The following is a 26224-nucleotide window of genomic DNA, read 5'->3' on the forward strand; positions in this document are numbered from 1 at the left end:
GAGCGGTCGTATGACTCGTATGTTATACTTTGTCAAAGGACTGTCTCATTTCAAACATAGACAGATAGAATCATACTATCTTTGTCTTACACTATACTAGTACTAGCACCAAAAAAAAGGATGGGTATATAGTTTTCCTGGTTCTTACTGACTGACAAATTGGTTAACTGATAAACTCTATATAGCTGGTCAACCAAAACTTGTCAGTAAAAAAAGGCGCGAAATTCAAATTTTCTATGGGACGTTATCCCTTCGCGCCTACATTTTTCAAATTAGCCGCCTTTTTCTACTGTCAAGATCTGGTTGACCAAGTATATCTCCTATACCTATGGAGCAGGATAACTCACGCTGGAAAGGTCCAGGTCCGGGCCGAGGCTTCCGACACTTCGTTTTCTATGACGGATGATCGGTAATCACGTGATGCTTTCTATAGAGTTAAAGTGTCGAACGCCTGGTTTTTGTTTTTTGAGGTTTGAAGATCGTACCCACAGACTTGTCGTAAGTACCTATTACAAAACACAACGGTACAAAACTAGTACTTACAAAAATGTCACCACTTAATCGTTAGGAAATCGGCATGTGGTCATTAATATACTAATTAGTAGAGGTGCCACGAATATTCGGCAACTATTGCGTATTCGGCCTATTCGGCCACTTTGCCGAATATTCGGTATTCGGCCGAATGTTGCCTACTATTCGGTCGAATACCGAATATCTGTTGCACCTACTTAAAAAGAAAAATTGCACAATAAAAATAACCAAAAACTATGTAGGCATATTTAGAATGTCTTCTTGTAAAGTTGTTAAATACGAATGACCCTTTTTTGAGCATTTGTTGATTAAAAAACATTTTATTTTTATCATGAGTCTGTTTTGTTTGACTCTATTCATTAATACTGTTCAACAAATATATATCTTAGTTAACGTCATCTAACGGTGAGCTATGTTAGCGAACAGTTTTCATAATAATTGTGACACAAAATGTTCGCATGTTATGCCGAATATTCGGTCGCCGAATATTCAGTATTCGGCCGAGAGAGGGGCCGAATATTCGGTATTCGGCCAAAACCACTATTCGGGGCATCTTTACTAATTAGTGCCTTCGGGAGTAATGTATGTTTCCGATAACTACGGATTAACTATACCTAACGACGCCGTGTGTGTAAATAATTACGTTAATTGCTACCTGATTAGTAGGAATGTAAACTTAATTGAAATTAATGTGGTGGACCCGTTAATCGTAATTAATAATGAAATCGATCAATATTAAAATGGTTTTCATATTTAAAAAAAGAGGATTATTACACGACTGCGTATAATTTACACCTGTATAAAGGGAGTTATCGCTGAGATTACTCCCGTAGGATTAATGGATGTACATTTTCCCATAATATTTGCCCTATAATGAAACATATAAAAATTCAATTTTGCGTTACCGCCTTTTGACTTTCAGGAACCGAATAGAGAAGAGTACCTACTTTTGTTTTCCGTAGGTTTGTGTAACACTTATCCTGGTATAAAAACACTAAACTTCACATTGTCCCAGTGACTCAGTCATAACTATTAACATAAACTAACACACAATTAAACAATCCATTATTACACTTGTAACAAACCGACACTATTGTTAAACATAACATAACGGTCAACAGGTATCCCTTACATCAGATCCCTCTCATTCTAAAACACATTAAAGCTCTCAATTTTACTAAAACCCTTAATCCCTTTTAGAATTAAGCTTCCAGAATGTGTTTATTGCTACTTTTTTGACAAAAAAGACAGATTTCAGAGTAAAATGGCGGTCGGTTACGACATTTTCTAAATATGCTGGAATGTTTAGTTGAAAGTCTGGGTATTAGTATCGCGTGGGGGTTTTTACACATTCAGGTATGTTTTTTTTTTTGACGAACAATGATAATGTGAGGTCCCTAATGCCAAGGATTTGTCTGTTATTATCACAGTCCTTTGTAAGTCTGTCTGGCCCTATGTTTAATACGTATGAAAATACCTCCTAGGCGACTTATGAATTATTTTGACAGGATTACTAGGATAAAACACCCTGTTCTTAAAACTTATCTGATGTTCAGAACTTACTTTAATACATCGTTTTTAGGGTTCCGTACCCAAAGGGTAAAAACGGGACCCTATTACTAAGACTCCGCTGTCCGTCCGTCCGTCCGTCCGTACGTCCGTCTGTCACTAGGCTGTATCTCACGAACCGTGATAGCTAGACAGTTGAAATTTTCACAGATGATGTATTTCTGTTGCCGCTATAACAACAAATACTAAAAACAGAATAAAATAAAGATTTAAGTGGGGCTCCCATACAACAAACGTGATTTTTGACCGAAGTTAAGCAACGTCGGGCGGGGTCAGTACTTGGATGGGTGACCGTTTTTTTTTTTCCTTTTTTTTGCTTGTTTTGCTCTATTTTTTGTTGATGGTGCGGAACCCTCCGTGCGCGAGTCCGACTCGCACTTGGCCGGTTTTTTTTTCATAATTTAAACTGATATACTACTTACATACGTACGACGTAAACATGTGGTGAACTATTAAAAACAATCTACCTACATTATTTAGTAAATTACCACTGTTGTATCTGTATACAACACTACAGAAATTACAGATAAAGCCAAAAGTACATGACAAGTACATGAGTAAGTATAGATATCTACATAGATATTAAGATGCGGTAGGTATTTGCAGAATATTTTAAACATACCTATTTACTTAATTATTATGCGGAACCACTACCTACCTACTAGGTATAATGTGATTTTTATTAAAATAAATAGTTAAGATAAGTATTTTTTTAATTAATTGAGTTATAGGTAACGTTAAAAACCTGTCAGTCCATCAATGGATGCGCTATCTGCTATAGTATTTTGAGGTCAATGACACAAGTGACCTGTCAGTGACACCACGTGACACTAGGGTATAGGTAGTAGTGTTTATTGTTAGTAGGGTAGGGCGATTGTGCACTACAATGAATTTTACTGTCCGGCAGTCCGAGTTTTCATGGTCCGATATGGCATGAAAAAAACGGATGATTGGCTTGTGCACTTGTCCGTCTTTTTACTCGCAGGTGCGGCGCAGTGGCATGAAAAAAACGGATGATTGGCTTGTGCACTTGTCCGTCATTTTACTAAAAGAGAGGTAGCCCGCCCCCGCCCGGCCAAGTCATGAATAATACTAATTCCAGACGCAGTGCACAAGCATAAACACGTTTTTCATAGCTGTCATCTCGGACCGGAAAAAACTGTCCGGAATGGGGAAAAGTAAAATGTCGGACGGTAAAATTACGTCTAGTGCACAAGCTACTATATACGTTTAATGGCGTGCCATATCGGACCGTAAAATGAAAACTCGGACTGCCGGACAGTAAAATTCATTGTAGTGCACAATCGCCCGTAGACCAAAAAAAAACAACGGGTTGCACTCAGGGAGTGCCGGCAGAAGTGAAAACTCAATGACTATTGCAAAATGCACTATGTATAATTGAGGTTAACGCCATCTAGCGTTAATTACTTGAAACCCCTAAGCACATCACTGTTAGTACTCTAGTTATATTAATACCAGTTAGAGCGAAACTCACTAGATGGCATTTAAATCAATAAAGAAAAACTCAATGAAATTACATGTACGTAACAGTTTTTCGATCAGGTCACGTGTCCGTCTTACGGTCACGTGACCGTCTTACTCTGTCTCGAGTTTAATATTTTTTCCCCACCTCAAAAAGTGCACAGCGCCGCTAAAGAAGATTTCACTTCAAAAAAACAACGGGTTGCACTCCGGGAGTGCCGGCAGAAGTGAAAACTCAATGACATTGTAACAGTTTTTCGATCAGGTCACGTGTCCGTCTTACGTCTTACGGTCACGTGACCTGTCGCGAGTTTAACATTTTTTCCCCATTACAAAAAGTGCACAGCAACGCTAAAGAAGTTTTCACTTCAAAAATTGGTACCTTTATTAGATGTTTTATATGTAACATAATTATTTAAATTTTAATTATTCCGTCGGTCTTATTTTATTTATATATTTTTTACTGTTTTTTTACCGGTCCCTACACTAGGTGTACCTACCTATTGTATAGCCTGTCGCGTAGGTATGTACCTCATCATTAATTTTATTTACGTATTTACCTACGTATTTGTGGTATTTCTATTTACCTATCTACTCTTAACGGATCACTGGTATTTTAGCACCCTTTACCTATATAATTTAGTACCTACCTAAATATGCAAGAACAATTATAAAAATGTTGTATAAGTAGATCTTAATAGCAACAAAATTCCTATCCAATAAATAGCTACTTAGGAACGAAGTTACACAAATGTAAGTTTCTAAAACTTACATAAGTATCTTGAATTTCCAGCGGGAGTGTAGGAGGTAGGTAGGTACCTTACTAGCAACTTAGTTATTGAAGTATTGAACTTCGAGTCTCGGTGGAAACTCAACGAAGGTTATTTAGAAGGGATCGCTTTTTGCCGTTAACATGCCTTTTCGCAGTTGACAGTCTCTGATTTTCCTGTCCACAATATACTTAACTAGGAGTAAGTAATGTCGAATAAAATATAATATGATTTTACCTGCAGTAGGGTATGTTTCGATATATTACACTTACCTTTGAATAGCCTTTAGTAATATTTGTACGTGTCAAAGCGGTCCAAATGAAACCTTCCCCTCTGTTTTATCTCGCAGACGGATAAATTCACAAAGCTCGACTCACCTATGGACGCAGCGAAGTAACGAATTCGTCTGCCTCCCCCATCGCCGTTTGTAGGTCACCGCTACAAACAGCCGGCCATGACACGCCACGCGGCCATCCCCAAATATAAAGAATAAGAAACGTTTCTTATCACGCTCCTTACAACCAGCACAAGAAATATGTCCATATGTTATGCTACGCAACTGATAAGGAGATAAGAATCCAGTACATAAGGAGGTGTGTCAACGTTACGGAATGTAGGTACTTACTAGGCTGACATACATGGTGTGGGCGTCACATGTGACGGTATTCGGGTAATGTGACACGTGTGTGCGGGCGGAGGGTGGTGGGGGGTAGGCGGGGCCGGGGGCGGGCCCCACGGGCGGCCACTGCCCGCCGGCGCACGCAGCGAGCCTCGGCATTCGCGCGACACCGCCGCTCCGCGCGCCCGTCTGATTCCCCATTCCGCGCTCGCGCTCCGTACGCGCCGCACGTCCGCGCCTGTCCCGTGTGTGCACTGTGCAGTGTTACGAACTGGACCGAGTGACTAACTTTGACTTCAGTGAGCTATGCGCCGGAATTGAAACGTGAAAGGGTTACAAGTACGCGCACGCGCGTCCGAAAGCAGCATGGAAGAAAAACCGGAGGAACATTACAGCTTACGCTGGAACAACCACCAAGCGCACCTCCTTCGCTCGTTCGAAGCTCTCCTGCACGCCGAGACGTTAGTGGATGTGACGCTAGTATGTGCCGAGCGTCGCGTCCGCGCCCACAAGGTGCTGCTCGGCGCCTGCAGCCCGTTATTCCGACGGATCTTCAGCGAGAACCCTTGCAAGCACCCGGTCATCGTGTTAAAAGATTTCCAAGGATGGGAGGTGCAGGCGGTTGTGGACTTTATGTACCGTGGCGAGGTGTCAGTGGCACAGGAGCAGCTAGGGACTGTGATACGAGCCGGGGAGTCGCTGCAAGTGCGGGGGCTGGCGGATCACGAGCGAGAGGAGAGCGCGCGGTCGTGCACGCCGCGGAGCCCGGTGGCGGCCGAGCCGCCGGCGGCCTCGCCGCCCGCGAGCCCGGCGAGCCCTCAGCCTAGGAGGAAGCAAGCTCGTCCGCGGCGTCGTTCCGGAGAATCTGACACGCCCGAGAACTTGTCGATGCGTAGATCGCCGGGTGATGGAGGCTTGAAGGCGGTGAGGCTGGCGCGCCCGCGCTCGCCTCCGAAACAGGAGGCCGACGAGGCCGAGGAGGCTCCGCCGCCGCCCCGCATGTTCCCGCCGCACCAGGACCTCTACCCGCCAGTGCCGCCGCAAGCCGTCTCAGCCCTATCCCTCACGCCGCCTCACAGTAAGTACTAAATATACTTATAGGTACTACTAATCTAGATGGTCATGGCACGCAACAAACATTTCGAAAATAATAACACGTTAAGACGAATTTTTAAATACAGTGCATAGTTGTTGTCACTGTTTATTTTCAAATCCGTACATTCTCATATCAATTTTGTCAAGATTGTCAAAATCAAAATAAAAGGGTGTCCAAATCAATATGCAGTGTCTCGGACAATCCTGTTTTATAGTATGAGTTAATTAAAAACGTATATTAAAAAGTGACAAGTATTTATTAAGGTTATACTATAAAAAGTTAAGGCCAATATTAAAAGCAAGGCTGTTCTGGATGATCAATAATTACGCACCTGATAGGTAAATCGGTAAATAAAAACTGACCTCGCCATCAAGATCTTAAAGTTAACGCTACATTGGTTAGCCTTTTATTTTATACGTAAACAAATTATTTGTCGTTTTTTTGTGTCAAAATACACCATTCTGTTTTCCACCTGTAGATATTCTTAGTAGTAGCAAGTAGATGTTGTACCCAGGTAGGATAGTCTGGATGGTGTAATTAAATATATATTAATGGTGTAGGTGATAGGATTTAGTCTAGCGTTTTTCTAATAAGATTCGTACAAGAAAAGATCGATGTCATGTTAGCAAAATAAAAGGGTTAAATCGCACCTCATTATGGAATAGCACGTGAAAATTACCTACTTAAAATTCATTTTAAATAGTAGTCATAATTAGAAACATCTACAAGACGTTTTAATGAAATAATCGTCTAAAAACACGAAGTGGCATTATAACAACATATTCTTAAATTAGTTTATTATTTTCCGAAACCTGTCCGGTTTAACATAATTCGGCCCTCCATCATTGCCCCTTCGCGACCCACAAAATTCGGTTTAAATAACCTACTGTTTAACCCCAGCGGTTCACGAGTTGAGATTTATCACGCTACACCCCACCGCACAGGTTTCCTCACACTCGATAATGGCATGCTTCGTGATACCAACATACTCACGAAAATATCTCACTTAAAACATATTCCGTTCAGCTCACGAGTCACGAATTTAATCATTGTTGTGACATTGTAATGCCGTTTTTAGAATAAAATATCGTTTATGCGCAAGCTTTATAAGCAATTAAATTTTAATGGGGAGAAAGTGACACATCTAAAGCCTTAGTCCTATATCAATGCCGTTTTATGTGAAAATATGTAATGATTCACTTATTATGCCGTGAGCTAATGTAATTACGGTGTACCGCTATCGGTAGAATCGCAAGATCACATTATCGCTTTAAGCTACCTACTGATTATATTGACCGGAACCTCACATCTGAGATAAAATTAAGATCACCTATTCATGCGTCGGGTGCATTATCTCGTCAATCGCGTGAAAGGTTATAACTTTATAAAGTCCATTAACTTAGCATATCGCAAACATTGGCCCGGCCGTAAAATATCGTTTTAAATGGCGGTGCCTGCATTCTACCCGCCGTGTATGGTCCTCGTAAATGTGTGTCAGTGTAAATTTTACACTTCAATAATTATGGCTCGTGGTCTCTTTGCTCGTATGGAAGAGGAAGCAATTCGAGCAGTCATCTTGCTTTATGATCCCTTTTCGATTTCTAAACGCGTTTACAGCGGAAAACGCCGTGGTTCTCGTGATATTTACGGCGAATTTTATTGATGACGCTCGAAGGGATTGCATTTTAATTACAATGCCACACAAACGCTGTAAATACATATATTACCTTTTCAGTTTATTTTAATGTTTTTGGCGGAATGTGTGAAAAAAGATAGGTATGCATATTTTATTTTAATGTGGTTTAAAGTTCATTTAGATCTAGGTAATCGTAATTATGCAATCTTGGTTGGCAACAGATCCCAACCGAGTGATTAAATTATTAAAATTACCTTTTAATCAATAATCAATTAATCACGCAATAATATCAGTGGTATAATATATATATATATATTTAAGTTATTGTCATCTAAATAATGGACAATCATAATAACAAAGGCGTAGCAGGACCGTCCACAAATCACGTCAATAATGTATTTTATACGACAGGTTTAAAACCTCGGTCGGAATTAGTTCAAGGAGTGGTTTTATACGTCAATTTTGTTTTATTGTTTCCTCAGTTTCGCGTATGTGCCGAGTGCTTGATTGCGCCATAATGCCGTGGGTAGTAATGAAGGGTTGCACGCACTCGGTGTGTTGGGAGTTGGGACTCGAGGGGGAGATTTGGGAACGTTTCCGCACTTGTCAAGTTTGAAATCAAATTTCGAATGCATTCAAATTTTACTTTAATCACCGGTGTGGTTTTCCTTAAACGTATACATCTATATATTTTCCCGTTTATTAAATCTAACGAAACGATATTTTCCTCGTACATTTTTAATCAAGCTTCCAAGCTTTAGTAGGACGTCATAATATCAGAATCAGAGGTTAAATTTAATATAAGAGTATATTTTATTGTTTCCTCCATCTCCGTGTGTGATGAGAGGTTGATTATGGTTAATGGTGGTACGTAAATGTAATGAGGGGTTGGAGCGCCGCAATCACAGGCCTTCCTGATTGTGCTCACTTGGACTTGTCAAGCAATTCTAAATTTGAACCGCTCTCGTATTATCTCTGATTGTTTTATTTTCACGCTCCTGCAACGATTACTTCGAAATGGTGAATAAAGTAAGATTAACGACTCCGATTCAAAACTATTAGCAGTTGTGGAATGTATTAAATAATTTTAATTACCTTAGGACTTCGTGTGTGGCGTTTACGATGCCAAGTTATTTGTAACGCTAATGGTATTTGACATCATTAACCTCGCCATAGTTAGAAACAATGAAATCGCTGTTTTTTTTTCTCTTTACTATGGCCGAAGGACAGTTATTTGAATTAATTGATGAATCTATGTTGTCTATTGTTTACATAAACCTTATGTCTCGACACGCGAGGTCTCAGACCATTGGGTACATGACCTTCAGGGCGGAGTAAAAAAAGTTGAACTGTGCAGGCGACGACATTGGCACGAAGCGCGCACACGCGAGGATGAATAGGAGAACAATACGTCACCTACATATTAATTACATACTTAGAATTACTTTTTATACCTATTTTCTATAAAACTCTGCAGAGTATAAAAGTTTTACAGGCAGTAATTTTCCTCGCAACTATTATTCAACAAAAAAAGTACTATGATTTTTAGAAAATTATTTACATTGTAAATTATGTCTAAATATATTTTGTCAGTACGAAAATAACAATGAAAGAAATATTGCCACACAAAAGTATTGTAGGTATTAGAAGTATTTAAAGGTAACATTATTTAAGAAATATTTTTTTACGTATTCAATATTGTGTACATTTTTTCAATTGTTAAAAGGAAAGGGCAAGAATTATAAATCACAACATAACGCAATTAAACATTTATTATTTATTTAAAATTTTAAATACAAACAAACCTTTAGTTAAAATACAAATATTGAGAAAAAGGACTGTCCGCGTATTGCGCATCGTGTGCGCACCGCGAGGATGACGGCGCCCGCGCATCGCATTAGCATTCAATCGGCCTGACCTACTCCCGAGCGTTAACACCTAGGATTATGGGAAACGAGAGCCTTTCTGTAAACATCTGTTTGAAGAAAGGCTGTATGAATATGAACAATAGGGATGTTAACTGTATTTAAATAAATAAAATATTTAACACCATGTACAAAATAATGCACCCGAAATTTATTACAAAAACGTAGACCGCACTTTTACTATTTCTATTCTATGATCAATCTATTCTATAAAAGTAGGTAAATTGACCGTGACGTCATTTGTTCAGTGTTCTATAGGTACAGATTCCATAGTGGCTAATCGTTTTGACAGTTCGAAAAAAACTGATTTGACTACCTAGTCAATGAAGTAATCTATTTAGCCAAAAGTAGAAAACTTAGGTTTATCAGGTATGTGTATATTTCTGCCGTTTAAACGATTGGAAAAAATCTTGAGAAAACGGTTCGCAGTCATTTAGGAAATTTAATAGGGGTAAGTTGGAGAGACCCTGGTTTGTGGTCAAACAGATGCAACACTGATGACAATGGTTGGATGATGTGGTTGGTTTCCCAATGGCGTCACGTATGGAACTCTTAGTGGCATTGTTATAACAAATTAACGAGCGTATATGTAAATAAAAAATATGACTATACATTTTGTTCACTTAACATAGGTACTCGTACTCTACCAAAAACAGCATTAAAATTTATTCATAAAATAAAATCGTGTTCAACTGACAGAATTTTCAACCCTAATTTTTTCACCACTTTTTCATTTTTAGGGTTGTCACCTATTAATTATCAAGCCGTATTTTATTGATTATAGGATCGCAGGCAAGTTAAATAAACTTATCTGCAATGTGCAATGTCTAAATTCTTGCATCTCTATCACTCCAATAATGAGCGATGAAGATGCACATGAACAAGCTGATTATTGATCAGGGTTTCCATCGCGTGCGCGCAGATGACAACGCATTAGCATTCAATTGTCTGACCCACTCACCAACACCTCGATTATGGGAGATAAGTATGTAATTAAATTATAAACGGAATGTCAATTAATTTAGAACAATTAAATGCTTAGTATTTGTTTATATAAATACTTTTGGTACATGCATATGAATTATAAAAGAATCATGTTACGACGAAAATAAATTAACGAATAACATGATAGACATCAATTTTTTTAACTAGCAGATATTCCAAATTTTAATTTAAAGGAAATAATGGAAAAAGTTACGCTTCCGGCAACGGCCGGCTTCCGTTAAAAGATGTATTCGTCTTTCGGTAGATGTCGCTATACGCCACCCCAAAGGCGTGTATTGCATAAGGAAAGGAATGGAAAGATTTGCGAGGTCCTGGTATGCTTCCGTAGCTTAATTGGTTAAGAGCAACACACGGATTGTGGAGGATGCGGGTTCAAGTCCTGCCGGAAGCGTAACTTTTTCCATTTTTAATTAATATGTCGGAGCGAGACACCAGAAGGACGTATTGCAGAATTACAGTTCATAGCTTTAAACGCCTGTATAAAGTCGATTAGCAATGTTTGGCTACGTATTACTTGCTTGTAACGAAATAATAAAGTTGCGTAGTGAATAACGCCACCATCTATTGGCGTATTGTTGAACTAAGATAACAGGTAGAAGGCTTTGGAACGTCAAGAGGTGTATCTTGAGTGAACGTAGGCACGAGTGGGCATTTTTGTCGTTATGTTGGTAGACTGGTCAGGCAGGTTTACCAACTTGAATTGGAGGCGGGAGCGGTTGGCTCCGCCGCTGGAACTGGCTTCCTTCTTCTTGATCGGACCGCGCTAGAGATCGGACGTTAGCCAAGCTCGTGCCTAATTCGCTACGTTCCTGAAGGCTTATACCTGAAGGATTATTCTGAAAGCTTATAGATTCTCACGTTCTTTAAACGTTTAGCTAAGTGTTTTATTCCAAGTGTTATTTTGATTTCTTATGTGCCATTAAGAAGCTTACTTTTGTAAAAATAAAGAAACTATGTGTTGTTTTGAAAAGATGTGTCCCGCCGAGTTTGTTGCCGGGCTAAATCTTCTCGGGTCAGAGGTGTAGGGTTGGAACCGGTTTAGTTTGACTTAAATAAAGATTTGAACGATTTCATGTGATCTTTTTATTTTAATTGAATCCGATTCCATCGTAAGATCGTTTAGTTATTTTGATTATTTAGTACTGAAATATAGTAGGCACTAGTATGGTTAACGAATCCGAATGTTTATTTCATGCGTTGGTAACATACCTACTATTTTGGCTGTGAAGTAATACATCGAGGTACCATGCCCACCACCCGCTATCAATAGTCGCACACAATTAGCCCTCTCCCTCTTCGACAAATGTATTTTTCCATTTTTATTAATATAAATTTAAAAAAAAATATGATATGTCACAAATCTAGTCTATTCAGCACTAAGTACACTCATTTTTTTTTTTAATAAATTAGTAGACTCCTTAATATGTTGCAATTCCACTTAGTTAAAATAACTAACCAAAACAAATCCCTCTCGTCTTGTTTTTCATCAAATTAATCAATCGTAAAATGAGTCTGACGCGAATTACTTCTGATAGTTTTAGCAGCATGATTTAAAATGTGAAAAATAAACAAAAAAGTTGTCCTCAACTGACGCGTTATCGTTAATAAGTGACGTTTGGAACATTTGACGTGTACCGATGTCATTGTTGCCATTTAAAAGTTTCTAAATAAATCTCAGTATCTACTTTCACTATTTGTATTAAAATAAAATAATATAGGTATATTATAAATAAGAAAAATGTTTCCCTACATTTGTACTCACTCCTTACACATTAACTGAGATATGCTTCAGTTAGTTAAAAGGGAAAACTCCAAAAGAGTGACAGAGGACACTTGAGCCCCATGCGTCTCATTTGACGTTTTCGTACGTCTTTGTCAGGCTCGAGGGTTTTCTTAAACTTGGCTCTGGCTGGAGTCTTGCAGATTCTTAAAAATAAACAAAAGTCACGTTCTTATAATACAAGCACTTAAAAGAAAGGTCTTTGTGAATGTGACCTGTTTGTAAAATATTTTCATTGGCCTTAAAGTTCCGCTTTTTTCACTGTTCAGTCATAATACTCATAATAGTAGAAAATGCTATGAGACGTTATGTCCTAAGTCTAGTGCGTTATGCTTTGCTTTCTTGCAATCGGCATCAGCACGAATTCAACATGTTTGTTAGAACCCCAACGCCCCTTTATATGTATTATGAATTTGCCTCTTTATTTCCCAAGTAAAATTAACATGTAAACATTGTTAACCAACTTAAATAGTGTTTTTATGATATCCAAAAAACAATTATCATAGTACATAGCATATTAAATAAAGTAGTTAATAAGCTATAAATAGCCAACATGTAGTAGGTACAGCTCAGTCCGTATCACTTCCCCGCCTCGCTCAAAGCATTGATAATACAGATCAGTGGGACAGACAAGCGTTAATTGCCATTTTAATCAGCCATTGTGTTGGCCCCACTATGACGTCACGACACGTGTACCTATATGATGGGTAATTTCATAATTGGAATCCTATTTGTTTACGTTTCTATGGATGCCTTCACGCTTTGCTGATTGCTAGTAATTTCTGTTTTCTGATTAATATGTGAGAATGAGATGAAGCTTAGTTGGACATGTTGTGATCACTAAGTACATCAAAATAGCCTCCTGAGACCCAGAAGCATTTGTATTGTTTTTGAATTTGGAATCCTTAGTTACTCAATGAAAGTTCAAAATATTTTTTGGAATATGTACAAAAAATTGTACACAGGGTCTTAGGAGGATAGATAAAGTTTGTAGATACATACTTATTTGCATAAGGATACCAAAACACATTTGATATCTAGCTACTCTCAAATCACTTCCATAATGTGTAACAGGTACATAAACATGATTTACGATTACGACCTAATGTACCCTACATTTAACGTTTAGCTGTTTAGTAAACATAATAAGTACTTTAAAATTCCAGTTAACTGTTGCAGATTGTCTATGCGTTTCAAAACTCGGACAGAACGTCGTGTACCAACATTCAAACATAAACTGAATTCGCATAAAGCCCGCCGTACACTAGAAACCTGGTGGGCGTATCGGTAATGATATGCGTTATATAGTGCCACAATAATTTATGTGAACATTTCTATCCGCTGCAGGTGATTTATCTAGCAGGTGACTCGGTCGTGAAAGGTGAGAGCGGTGTTGCCACATCGTGAGCTAGCTTTGACAAACAAAATGCACGCATTCGTATTGATTAAGCGATATGCATATCGCAGTATTGGAAGATAATTGAAGGGTTCGTTAAGGACTGGAACACTAGACAAAACGAGTTCAATACAAGATATGAGAGACCATCTATAATGCAATTTCTATTCAAACAGGGTTAGTTTCGCATGCGCCTTCCGTTACAAACTTAGCGACGATAGATATGTTAGTTTAAACTTTACTAAGGTTTTTTTTTTTTTCAAAATCCAGCAAAGAAGTAATTAAGTGAGTTCTAAGGAAATACCTACTTTTCATGTAGGTACAAAGTAAATTATAGCTGAAATCCAACCACTGAAAAATAAAGGTTTTTTTTTTCATAGCAACTTTAGTTTTTGTCTAGTCTGAAACGCGCCCTTATAGTTAGAAAACAAGAATGGGTGGTCGCCGCGCCGACCTATTCATCGCTTCCTCATAATAAAGCAATAAATATTCAATTCTGCGCCATAATTCGACCAAATAACTTGACGAAAGCTCGCTGACTCGGTAAATATACTGCCCCTGTAAAAATAAAATTTACAACCTAGACACTTGCTGATTACATGGGTGCAAGCATAATCCTATTACTGGCTACAGGTAATTGAGTAGTTTACATAATTAAACACTTGCTCACATGAAATATGTAGGTTTAACAGTCTAGGCCTAGGCGCAAATGCACCCGCTACGCGTATTAATATTCCCCGGGCTCGATTCTGCGACCAACTTTTGCATCTTTTATCTGTCCATCGCCATTTATTGCGCTCTTTTGCATCTGGTTATACTGCCACAATCACAGGTTCGGCTGTTCAAACTGGTAATAACTGGTAATAATAACCCAATCATAATTTACTACATGATTTTGTACCAATATGACAAATCGGCTGCACATTTGGGCATTGTGTATTGGGTTGTCTAATTCATAAATACACAATAGGTAAAAAAAGTTCGTCGTAGACTCTTATTTACCGTTATAATCGATCCTACCGCTTCAATCTAATTTTAGATGAGCCATAATTATTTTATTTTAGAATCGCGAACGATTAAATTGAACGGATGCAAAAAATGTCCTCAGTTAAACAAAATTATGGCCACACGAGCATTTACTTTGAAATTATAATATTAGAGAGCGGATTTGAAGTAGCGATCTTAATATTAATATGGATATCACTGGTATAATTTATTATTTATTCTACACACAAAAATAATGTAACTTATCGGAACAAAAAAGTAACCTTTAAACAAACCTTTTTGGAAGCCTTTGTAAATATTGGGCAAAAATTATGATGATAAGGGTAACATTCCATTTCTGACCGCAGCTGCACTACTGGTACTGAACGCGTCGGTGTTAGTGTCACTGTCAATTTTCATAGTAAAATGAACAGTAGTGCAGCTGCAGTTGGAAATGGACTGCCACCTTAATAAATAAATGTGTGTAGAATAAATTATACCAGTCATATCCATATTAATATTGAAATCGCTACTTCAAATCCGCTCTCTAATTATAATTCCTACATGAATTTGTTTTTTATTCGAATCTATAATTTAATTTAAGGCCAGTGGTTTAATTCTGGTTTAAGGGTTGATTTAACTTACAAATTCGCATGTTGCCGCTTAACAAATATTTTTTTATAACCCTGTTTTCCTAATGCTAACAGATATGACGCAAAAAATAATAGGTACAAACTTCCATGCAAATTATTTTCCAGCAGAATGGGTAGGTAGGCTTAGAAATTATCTATACGCTCATTATTAAAATGACTGAATATATCGTTTACGACTTTATATTGGTACAAACATCCATAGAAAGCAGGCAGACATTAAATATATCAATGGATATTGAGTCGATATGGGTAAATCCACGGTGACTCACGTTACTTTGTAGTCACTATTCCTAACAATCTTGTCGTATATTTGAGATCAAGAGCTTTCTACGTCGAAAACTTGATAATAATATCACAGAGTACATTACTGCGAATCATTTATCGAAGTACTTTTTCTCCATCAAATTATAAAAATTGGAGAAAAGTGGAAAATAACTCCATGACTCACGTTACAAGAAATGGACACGGAGTTTTACGCCTTTTGTGTTTATTGATTTCCCTTTGATTATTGAATGAATTAGTTTTAACAAAATTACAAAACAATGACATAAATATGCAAGCTTCTTTAATAGTTAACCAAATGAAATCAAAGATACACCCTTATTTAAATAAAATATAAAACCTTACGAACTCACGTTACAGCGATTTCGTGAATCACGTTACTTGCGACTACCTAGAATATTTTGATATTTTTTATCATTTCTAGCAAACAAATAGCATATTTTTTACTTATTATTATTAGAATTAGAACTTTTCTGATACGTTATTTAGCTCTACCCAAAGCTTGGCGATTAATTAACATCGAAGATGAGGATGCAATTGAACTATCTAAGGCTCTTGCTTATTCAGCTTTTTTCTTTGATCTATATGTTTTTCAACTCTTTTTCTGGTTTTTTCTCTTTCATCCTTTATAAATTGGTTTTTCTTTTTTTGAGTCATGTTATCTAGCAACTTCTTCTTTTGCCTGATTTTTTGGCGGCAAGCCTATGTTTTTTCTTATACTCTTCGTACTTTCCGTCGTCTTTCAGCTTCTGTCTTCTTCTTTTTGCCCTTTCTGCCGCTGATAGAGGCATTGTAGCTACAAAATACATTCAAATATTTAGTTACTCGCTTTACAGTTGCAACAACGCGATTCACTGTGACTCACGTTACAAGTATCTCAAGTCATGTATTTCTATAAAATAACACTTATGCGGAGAAATAAACCGCGAGAATGACACCATCTAAGCCCAATCATACACATAGTTCAATATAAGTTCGTTTGTCCAAAACTTCAGTACAGTAAATGAAAAATATTGTTTTTTTACGTTACTCACGTTACTCAACGACATGCAATTTTCATTCACCTCTTACATATTTTTCTTTCAACTTATGATAATTGTAATCAAAGTAACGCGTGAATAATTTAATAGACAACAGATAAATAAAGGTTACTTACCTCTTCTTTGCGTAAAAATCAATTAAAGTCGTAATATTTATAATCACTTATTTTACGTTCGTAGTTGATTCCGCAAGCAGCACTTACAATGTCGGAAATTATGACAACCGTTGACTTATTATTGACTTAAGGTTATAAAATTTGTTCTGCTACCCTCATTTGATTATTCTACATTCTAACACATTCTAAATTCAATAGTTTATTTTTTCGTTGTCATGTCCGAGTTACGCGGAAAGACCCATATGCAAAAATAACAGCAGCAATTATTTCCTAACAGTTGTTTACCCAAGTTCTTACCAGTTTATATTTCATATATGTAGTATGTCTTACATTTCTTATCTGTCAAGCTGCGATCATAGTAGGTAAAATACATATGTATAAGAACAAATACAGAAATTTGCAATATTATTCCTGGTTGAAAAAGTATGTTTTTCTATTTGTACATTATTTATAAAATTCATGAACACTGTTTTAGAAATTAATAAAATTATGAAGGTTTATATTATCCTTATTAATTTTTTTTTATTCATACGAAGTTTTTATTAGATGTTTAATCAGGAAAAACAGTTTTGTTTTAAATATAAACGATAATTATACAAACGATATTTTTTAATCCATTAAATTAAATCATAGGCTCCTAACTACTAGCTGTAATATTTTATATCACACTTTATCGTTGTTGCATATTATCGATAGACAATTTTAAACCGTGCTATAATATTAAAACGTTTCATATTTCCTGCAAGGAAATTGTCTATTTTACACCCCATAACACACACGTTCATTAAACCTAATGAGTGATATTAGACTCCCTTAAATATCTAATAATAATAAATCAAAACTTCCTATTAGCTTTACACCTCGACTTGTCTATGGTCTTTAGGACTAGTTTACATTTCCTATTGTCTGTGGTCACATTAGAGTGACGTGAAAAGGAGCAATAAATCCGTTTTGTGTAGTGACATCTATACCGATTACCGATTGGTTATAGTAATAATCTAATAATGTAGGGCCGGCCTCGTTTCGATTCTGCTCATTTGTTACTAATGTGAATGTAACATTAATTCTTGTTAAGAAGAGTTTTAGTGTTTTACGGCAGTAAAATACCGCCTGGTGGTACTTTTTGGAACTAACAGGATTATAATTTGTCATTTCGAATACCTATTTACATGCCATTGATGTAGTAGAACTTAGTACTGTATTAGGCATATCGTTGAACGAGTTCCATAATAAAAAATAATCATTCTATAGGTGTTCAAATAGCCCACAGAAATTAAACCACTTAATAAGAAAGTTTTTATAAATTACAGGGTGGCCAAATAAGAGGTATACACTTTATTTTTAAAATTTTATTCTATTCTATAAATCATAAAAAATATTAAGTATTCCTTGTTAAATATAATATGTAGGGTCAGCAATTACACATGGAAAATAATGTCAGACAAATGCCCACCTCTAGCAGCATGGCAGATGCGAACCCTTTTCATCGCGTTTTTCATCACTTTTTCACACATTTCTGGCGTTATCTCAGCGACAGTGTTTCGAATATTTTGTTTTAATTGCTGAAGGTTCGTTGGCCTATTAGCATAGACACGTCCCTTTAGATAGCCCCACAGAAAAAAGTCAGGAGCTGTTAAATCAGGCGATCTTGGGGGCCAGTCAATGTCACCGTTTCTCGAAATTAATTGACCGAGAAACGTTATTTTTAATGTTTCTATTGTTTTTAATGATTAAAACACGTTGTTCCGTCGTAAAACGCTCCATAATAAATTTGCCGTATCTACACAAACTAATTTTCATGCAATAACTGTCATATTTACCGCCAAAATAAAATGGCGGCAAAAAAAGTTGGCCACCCTGTATTTACATCAGTCAGTTAATAATTTTACCTTTCTTTAGGAAGCTTTATCTTGGCCCGTGCAATTGCGCATAATAATTTATTCGAAATAAGAAGTTAGTCAGTATATTAGACGTAGACGCAGACAAGCAAAGTTTTGCAATTCATAACGAGATACGTCATTGTCGTTAATTGTATTGTACAAAGTCAGTGCAGCTTGTCATAATAATAAGGAAAAACCGGCCAAGTGCGAGTCGGACTCGCGCACGGAGGGTTCCGCACCATCAACAAAAAATAGAGCAAAACAAGCAAAAAAAACGGTCACCCATCCAAGTACTGACCCCGCCCGACGTTGCTTAACTTCGGTCAAAAATCACGTTTGTTGTATGGGAGCCCCACTTAAATCTTTATTTTATTCTGTGTTTACTATTTGTTGTTATAGCGGCAACAGAAATACATCATCTGTGAAAATTTCAACTGTCTAGCTATCACGGTTCGTGAGATACAGCCTGGTGACAGACGGACGGACGGACGGACGGACGGACAGCGGAGTTTTAGTAATAGGGTCCCGTTTTTACCCTTTGGGTACGGAACCCTAATAAAATAATGTACACCAATGTATGACGAATAAGTAACACATGGTCTCTGGACCACGAAGTATGTAGATTATTACATATAGGTATAATTTCATATTTATTCCTACTTGTGAATGAAAATTTTGGAAGGAATATAAAATAATCACATTAAATTATATGCCATAGATAACTATGCAGCATTTGTAGCCGCAACTAAAATTATTAAAAAAATGGTGGTTCATATCAATATATTAATCAACGATCAAGTAATGGAAGATTACGATTTACGGTCAAAATTCCGGATTTTAAATACCTAAGGCTGAAGGTGGATTGGCCATAATTAGTGCAAGTATATAAAACTGAATGAGAAGTATTTTTATAAAGGTTGTTTGGTCATTACACTATTTCTCGCCTTTAATTTTGAAAAAAAAAAACATAATAAAGATAGTAAATTAATTTGTATAACAACTTTCAGTTTTAAATATTTAAATGTATGTGATGTCAACATACTCATAATTAATACTTAACACAGTAGATTTGAAGATAACATTCGGGGTCAATAGGTGTGAATGGCGCCGTTAGTGAGCTGACAAATGTTCTCTGCCTCAGCGCACGCGCCGACCCCAAATAGTTTTATTAACCGTCAAAACTGTGGTTCTTGAAAACTGGCAATTGATAAGTAATTTAAGAAACTATGTGATTGCATTCCATATTTGAATTTAGGCATAACTTTGTTAAAAACTACTTATGAATTGTTCACTACAAAGGGCGCTAGAAAAAAATGTCACTTAGGTTCAGTTTGTTTTTTTTTTTTTCGCCGTTATAGTGACGCGTCACTCCAAAGCGCTAAATGCCTCAAATTAGGTAGTGATTTTTTTTTACTTGGACCCTAGGATTTGGCCACATCAGCGTCTATCAGTCACTTCACCAAAGGCGCTTTTGTGTTGTGTGATTTTAGTAGTTATTTCCCACACACGAGCACTTTTTATTAATTAAAAACTTTAGCTTGCTAATGCTGGGAAATTTATACACCTACTCGACGTAGACTGAGGTAATTTCTGAGATAGCTAAAACTCAAACCTACGCATATCACATATGTTATACAGAAATTAAGGCCTGTATACCATTAAAATGGCTTTCAATAAGCGATTATTGATACGCCGAGCGGATCGTAAAGAGGTTGATATACGGCGCGGAGTGAGCGCGTCGGCGAGCGCGTTCGTCCAATTACCAGAGGGTATTTGTCAGGGTTGAGAAACGACGCACTATGCAGTCAGTGCTTTGTGAATGCTATCTGGAAATCAAACGTTGACATGTGGGTCTTTGAGGCCTCAAGTCTTACGTTGGCTTGTAACCTAACCATGTTCGGGCGTTGTAAATATGCTTTCAATAATTTTAGTATTATGGCAACTATTTATTTTTCAATTAAATTTAACTATTTATTAAACAATATGGATTGTAAAAATCTGAAATAAACTATATTCATTCATAATTTCTCATCGATAGTTGTTTAATTATGCATATGCAAAATTTCGGGACGTCCCGAAAAAATCTGGACATATGGTTACCCTAATACTATCTAACAATGACATGTGAGATTGTGAATCTTTACTTTGAAGCTATGTAACCATATTCGGGTATTTTAAACTAATATTTTAGTTGGCTTAAAAAGAAGCCATCAAGAATTTCTCAGTTACCGTTGTTTATACAGACAGGTACCTACAATACAATGTAATACAATACAAATACTCTATTGCACACTTCAATAACTACAGGAAACAATACAAAGTAAACAGCAACTCAAGTAAACAACAGGCAGTATTATCGCTAAAGAGGAATCTCTTCCAGATAACCTTTAAGCATATATAAGTAGGTCCGCCTCTTTAGCTTAGATTGACTGTGCAGTATGTGCGTTTTACTCAAAAAGATTTGCAGTGATTTTCCTATAAGTAGAAATGTTTTTACACATATAGGTACCTACATTATCAATAGGTATATTGATGGGATTGTGGGCGCTTATTCATACGACCCTCACGTCGGCGTCGGCATGGCATACTCGGCATATGTGACGTTACGCGTCGGATTCATTAAGTTTGTAGTCATGTCTGTACGTTTACTCAGAAGTGTTTGGTTTTCCTATAAAAATGCACTTTTGTGCAGGAATACGTTGTTGTCTTTAAGGAAATTTAAACCTCTGCTTTACGGCTTTACCCAATACGCGCTGTCACTTTCGCACTTACATACTTGTTAGAACGTGACAAGCGATATAAATACAACCGTGCTACCACCGCTGAATCGCGCAATTTACGTAGTAGTAAGTAAAAAAAACCTCCAAGTTCTTGGAGTCTGGTACAAACATCACATCTGAAAATTCTGAAACAGCGAATTTAATGGAATCAATCAACAGATATAACATAGGTAATTTTTAAGAAAACTCAACGACCAACTTTAAACCTGCTCCAAATCCCGAATTACCGTACTGTTTTAAACACCAAAAAACTGTTGCACGCACCCGGAACTCGAATCATATATTAGGTTTAATCTTATACGAATTTAATAACAAGTGATATGCCCAGACGCCATTGTCCGCCTGAGAATGAACTCCATTTTTTGTTAACGATAAAGAGGTGCCGACGAACCATCCAAGAGATTGATGCGCTTGCGCATGCGTGATCATATAATTCATATCTACCCGCTGTGCTGCGCGTTATTAAATGTACAGGAACACTTTGCTACTGAGCTAAAATCTATTTTCGTCACACAACTATAATTGATTCTAGCCGTAAAATTCAAATTTTGAATGAGCGCTCTGTGAATGAGAATCGAAATAAGATCACGAGTATGTTCGGAAACGGCCTCTCACCAGTCTCACCGACACAATAACCGGCCCATACGCCAGATCTCTCTCTCGATAAACACAAAAAACCCCACGAAAAAACTACATGTCATGCATCTACGTGTGCTGGTCGATTTCACGGCGGGCATGGGAATTGAGTGGAGTTTAGAAAGCAATTAAAATACAGTCCGGCGACCAAAAAGTGCGCTCGACACATGAAATCGACGAACACGTCTGTGTCGTCACGATGCACCGCGGCAAAAACGACCGGAACCGTTAAAGAGCTCCAAACTCACCGCCGCCACTCATCATAGCGATATTTATTGACCCTTGAGAGGGATCCTTTACCGCACATAAATGTTATTCTGCCGAATCAAGGAAAATACCTTCATAAAAAACTTTCCCGCTACTCAACTTCGCAACCTACTTAATGTAACGAAAAACGATACAAAGGGACGAGCGTCCGAGACTTGATTTTTTTACGGCCGCAAAGGTCGGCAAGGAAACGAAATCGGATTACTGATCTGTGATTATAAAGTTTCGTACGAACCGCGGGAAACCACAATTTCGTGGCGTGTCTCGAGCATGTTTTGTATAAAGCAACATAGATTAGATATATGTTAATTAAATGTTACATTTTGTATGTTGGTATCGCGATATGCAGCTGTCAATCACAACCATAACTGATAATGGCAACTTTTGAATAAAGAACATGGCTTTCGATTTTATATATATATTTTTTTTATATACTTAGTTATAAATCGTGTTTCATAACTTCACTTATACGAGTTATACGCCATGTTGCCAACATCATTACAATAAATGACATTAACCAAAAGCTACTAGGAAATGCGTACCTTATTTCTCGGTAATTTCATTACAAATTACAAATGTATCTATGTTATTAACTAGCGGGGCGACCATGAGTCAGGCACATGAGTAATGTAACACAATGGCGGTGCACAAATCATTGCGGCCTACCACACACGTAAACAGCAATTTGGCCGGAATCAATCTAACCTTTTTCTATATCAATACGATACGCGCCGTGATAAATAGGCGCCCATAGACAATTTACTCTTTTGTTATTGGATTGCATACTCGATTGTATCGACTTATAATTGGAATACGAGATAGAACATTCACGTCACTTTCTGTTTTGTTTACTTGCATGAATTAAATTGAGCTTCACTATTCAAATTAGAAATAATCTTTAGTTAATTCCGTGCAGAATAAAATAAGTATACTTAAACTTTTAATATTGACAAAGCCTAGTTTCTGTTGGACACTATTTTTTGTACTTTTTACGGTCCATGCACAGAGAAAGTCCACAGTAAGTGTAACGATCTAATCGATTTTTTATTCGTATTCGCAGCTTTATCCGCTTTAAATCGATTCTTGCGAATATGTAACCACAATCGTTTTGGCTCTTTCACATGATAGATTACATTACATACGCAACGGAAGCGAACTATTACCGATACGATCGACAGACCGCAGAGCACATACCCCCGTTCCTTATTACTATATAAAACGAGACGTGACGAGCAAACAAAACAACTGCGGCTCACTGTAGACACGTTATTTTATTACCAGATAATAAATTTAATAACGAAATTAATTAGGCCGCTCCGATTTCTAAAATAACAATGAAGTTTGAAGCGTCATGTGGGCAATAAATCGAGCATCGAAAACGGAGTTGAATCGAGTGATTAAAGCGCTTCACTATTTGGGCATAGACAATGAGATCGACCTCTCATTTCGGCGCGAACCCGAACAATAGAAAGAGCTCCAGCCAAAAACTTCACACGATGTAACATGGGAACACGGGAAGTTAACGAAAATACATTTCAATAGCTAATGCCCAAATTGGTGCGAGCTTACGAAATTAACACGTTACTAGCTGTAATTTATTTGAACTCTCCCACCGTGTGTGATTCAGCTAATGTGTTCTTGTTACAATCAAACGTGAACGCTAATTCGGAAACGGTGTAGTGTCATTATGAAATTACAATTAAACCGGCAATTATGAGTCACACGTCATCGTTAGTCACGGGAATGGTTTTTATATGAAACTGTTTTGCACGGCTCAGATGCGTGTGTCATGAGGAAACTGGAGTCCCGACCCAATTCAGTGAGGCATTTATATATCAATAATTGTTTACCACTTTAGTCCTAGCTGACCGCCGAAAGCTTCCTTATTGCCATTTCTACTTCCGTGTAGCCGATGTGTCAAAAGTAAAGCAAAAAAAAATATGTTTCCCTTGCAAAAATTAAATTCAAAAGTGATAAGGGGCTGTTCATAAATTACGTCATGCATTTTTGACGATTTTGACCCCCCCCTCCCCTAAAATCATCCAAAAATCATGCTTCGAATGACCCCGTTTCCTCCTACGCCGTGCTACCATCATCCGATGTTCAGACCCCCCCCCCCCCCCCTAATTTGAAATGACGTAATTTATGAATAGCCCCTAAGTTTAGATTACGCACGGTCTACTTGTTATTGGTCTATGTAGGTATGCTTCCCATGCGACAGCTAGGTACAACTTACAACTACGTGAACTTACAGAAGACAGTACTGTATTTAATAATGTCGTGTTAGTCGCTTCAGTTAAGACAAGGCTTAATAGCTGCAATCAAAATCAGCCTTATAAATATTGAAACCCTGTTTATCAGTATTCGTTACACCCTATATTATTTATGTAATGAGGACTTACCTATATTGGACACGCGATGTCTCGAACAATGCAAGGATAGTCGCAGCATCATCGGCCTAGACTTCTTTCCACTTAATCGTTCCCCACATCGGCGTGCGTGTACCTCGACTGAAACAATGGATTAACCTAGTTGGCGAGAGGTAGCAGTTATGGCGTCTAGATATCGTTCCCGTGTCCTTGCCGGCCGCTATCTATCATGTGATCTATTGTACGTACAGCCGACATCGGTCTTAGATTAAAGCGATAATTAATGCTGATTCCATACGACCTAGATTCGGGTCCGCTCGATAAAGTTAATTTACAGTTATAGTTGTAAATCTCGTTGCAAAATGAACGGCGAGCACGAGCCTGACCATAGACAACACTCGGCGACTCCCACACAGACGCGCCCCCGTGTGTGCGCCGGTAGTGAATGGGCCCGTACGTGACACGTGCCTAACCCGACACGACCCTTTACGCATGTGTCGAGCGAGACACAACAACACATGTGCGTGACGCGTAAGCGGGACGGAGCTCCCTCTTTCCTCAATGACCGGGGTGCACTGACAAGTTGTACGCAAGGGTTGCGGACCAAGTTACCGCTTTCGATTTCTACGCGTGGTGCATATGGGGCACGATCGATCGCTAACTTTGTTGTCTGATAACTTCCAAGTGCGATTTTGTTTACGTCGGTTTAACTGGGACGAACAGCTGGCGTGGCGCTTTAAAACGACTTCAGTGTTCGAGTAGACATCTAGTGTGCATAAAAACTGAGGCTTTTACGAGTATGAAGGTGACACTTGCGAAATTTTTTTAAATAATTAGCGGAAAAAATGTCGTGTCGAATTTAACCGTATTGCGTCTAGTTAGTGTTTCGAAAATAATGGTTTATGGTCGAACAGTTTGGTGGGGGGGGGGGGGGGGGGGGAGTAGAAAGCGCCGAGCGGCTAATTGACCACAAGGTTCCCCGTTCTGGAAATCGTGTGATATAATGAAATCGATTGGTCACAGCGCTTGATATCTTCATGTCGCAGTCTTTTATTTGCATTACATAACTGTGTTGTAACTTGGAAACGTTTGACAAGTGCCTTTTGAACTGAATTTTCTTTTATCTCAATTCGGAAGCCGTGCACGACTATTATTGCGAAACAAATGAAATACGTAAAAGACATGAGTAAGAGAGTGAATATTTCTGTTCAGACCAACCGTCGGCACCCTGGCGACGGTCGGAGCTTGCAGAACAACTTTACAGTAAGTTTAGACTAATTATCTATAAGAAAACCGTAGTACCTACCTATCGAAAAACTAAACAACGCAGAAACACAGAAGTACCCTTAGTGCCCATAATACGCCGCCTTATCACGATAACAAACCGACCTACCCATAGTTACAATCT

The 26224-nt window shown here is 37.7% G+C and overlaps 1 protein-coding gene across 2 annotated transcripts in view; it reads left to right on the plus strand.

Annotated features, from left to right (window-relative positions):
- Nucleotides 1-4804: 4804 nt before the first annotated feature.
- The window catches only part of LOC134653897 (protein jim lovell), a 33257-nt gene continuing 11837 nt past the window's right edge, over nucleotides 4805-26224 (plus strand). Inside the window, exons 1-2 of one of the 2 annotated variants that reach the window (XM_063509260.1) lie at nucleotides 4805-6049; nucleotides 26029-26079. In XM_063509260.1, the coding sequence (XP_063365330.1) occupies nucleotides 5338-6049; nucleotides 26029-26079 (763 nt within the window). In that variant the 5' untranslated portion in view covers nucleotides 4805-5337. The remainder of the gene's footprint in view (nucleotides 6050-26028; nucleotides 26080-26224) is intronic. The other variant, XM_063509261.1, reaches the window with a different exon arrangement.

This window comes from Cydia amplana, chromosome 14 (assembly GCF_948474715.1).
Source record: "Cydia amplana chromosome 14, ilCydAmpl1.1, whole genome shotgun sequence".
NCBI classification, from domain to species: Eukaryota; Metazoa; Arthropoda; class Insecta; order Lepidoptera; family Tortricidae; genus Cydia; species Cydia amplana.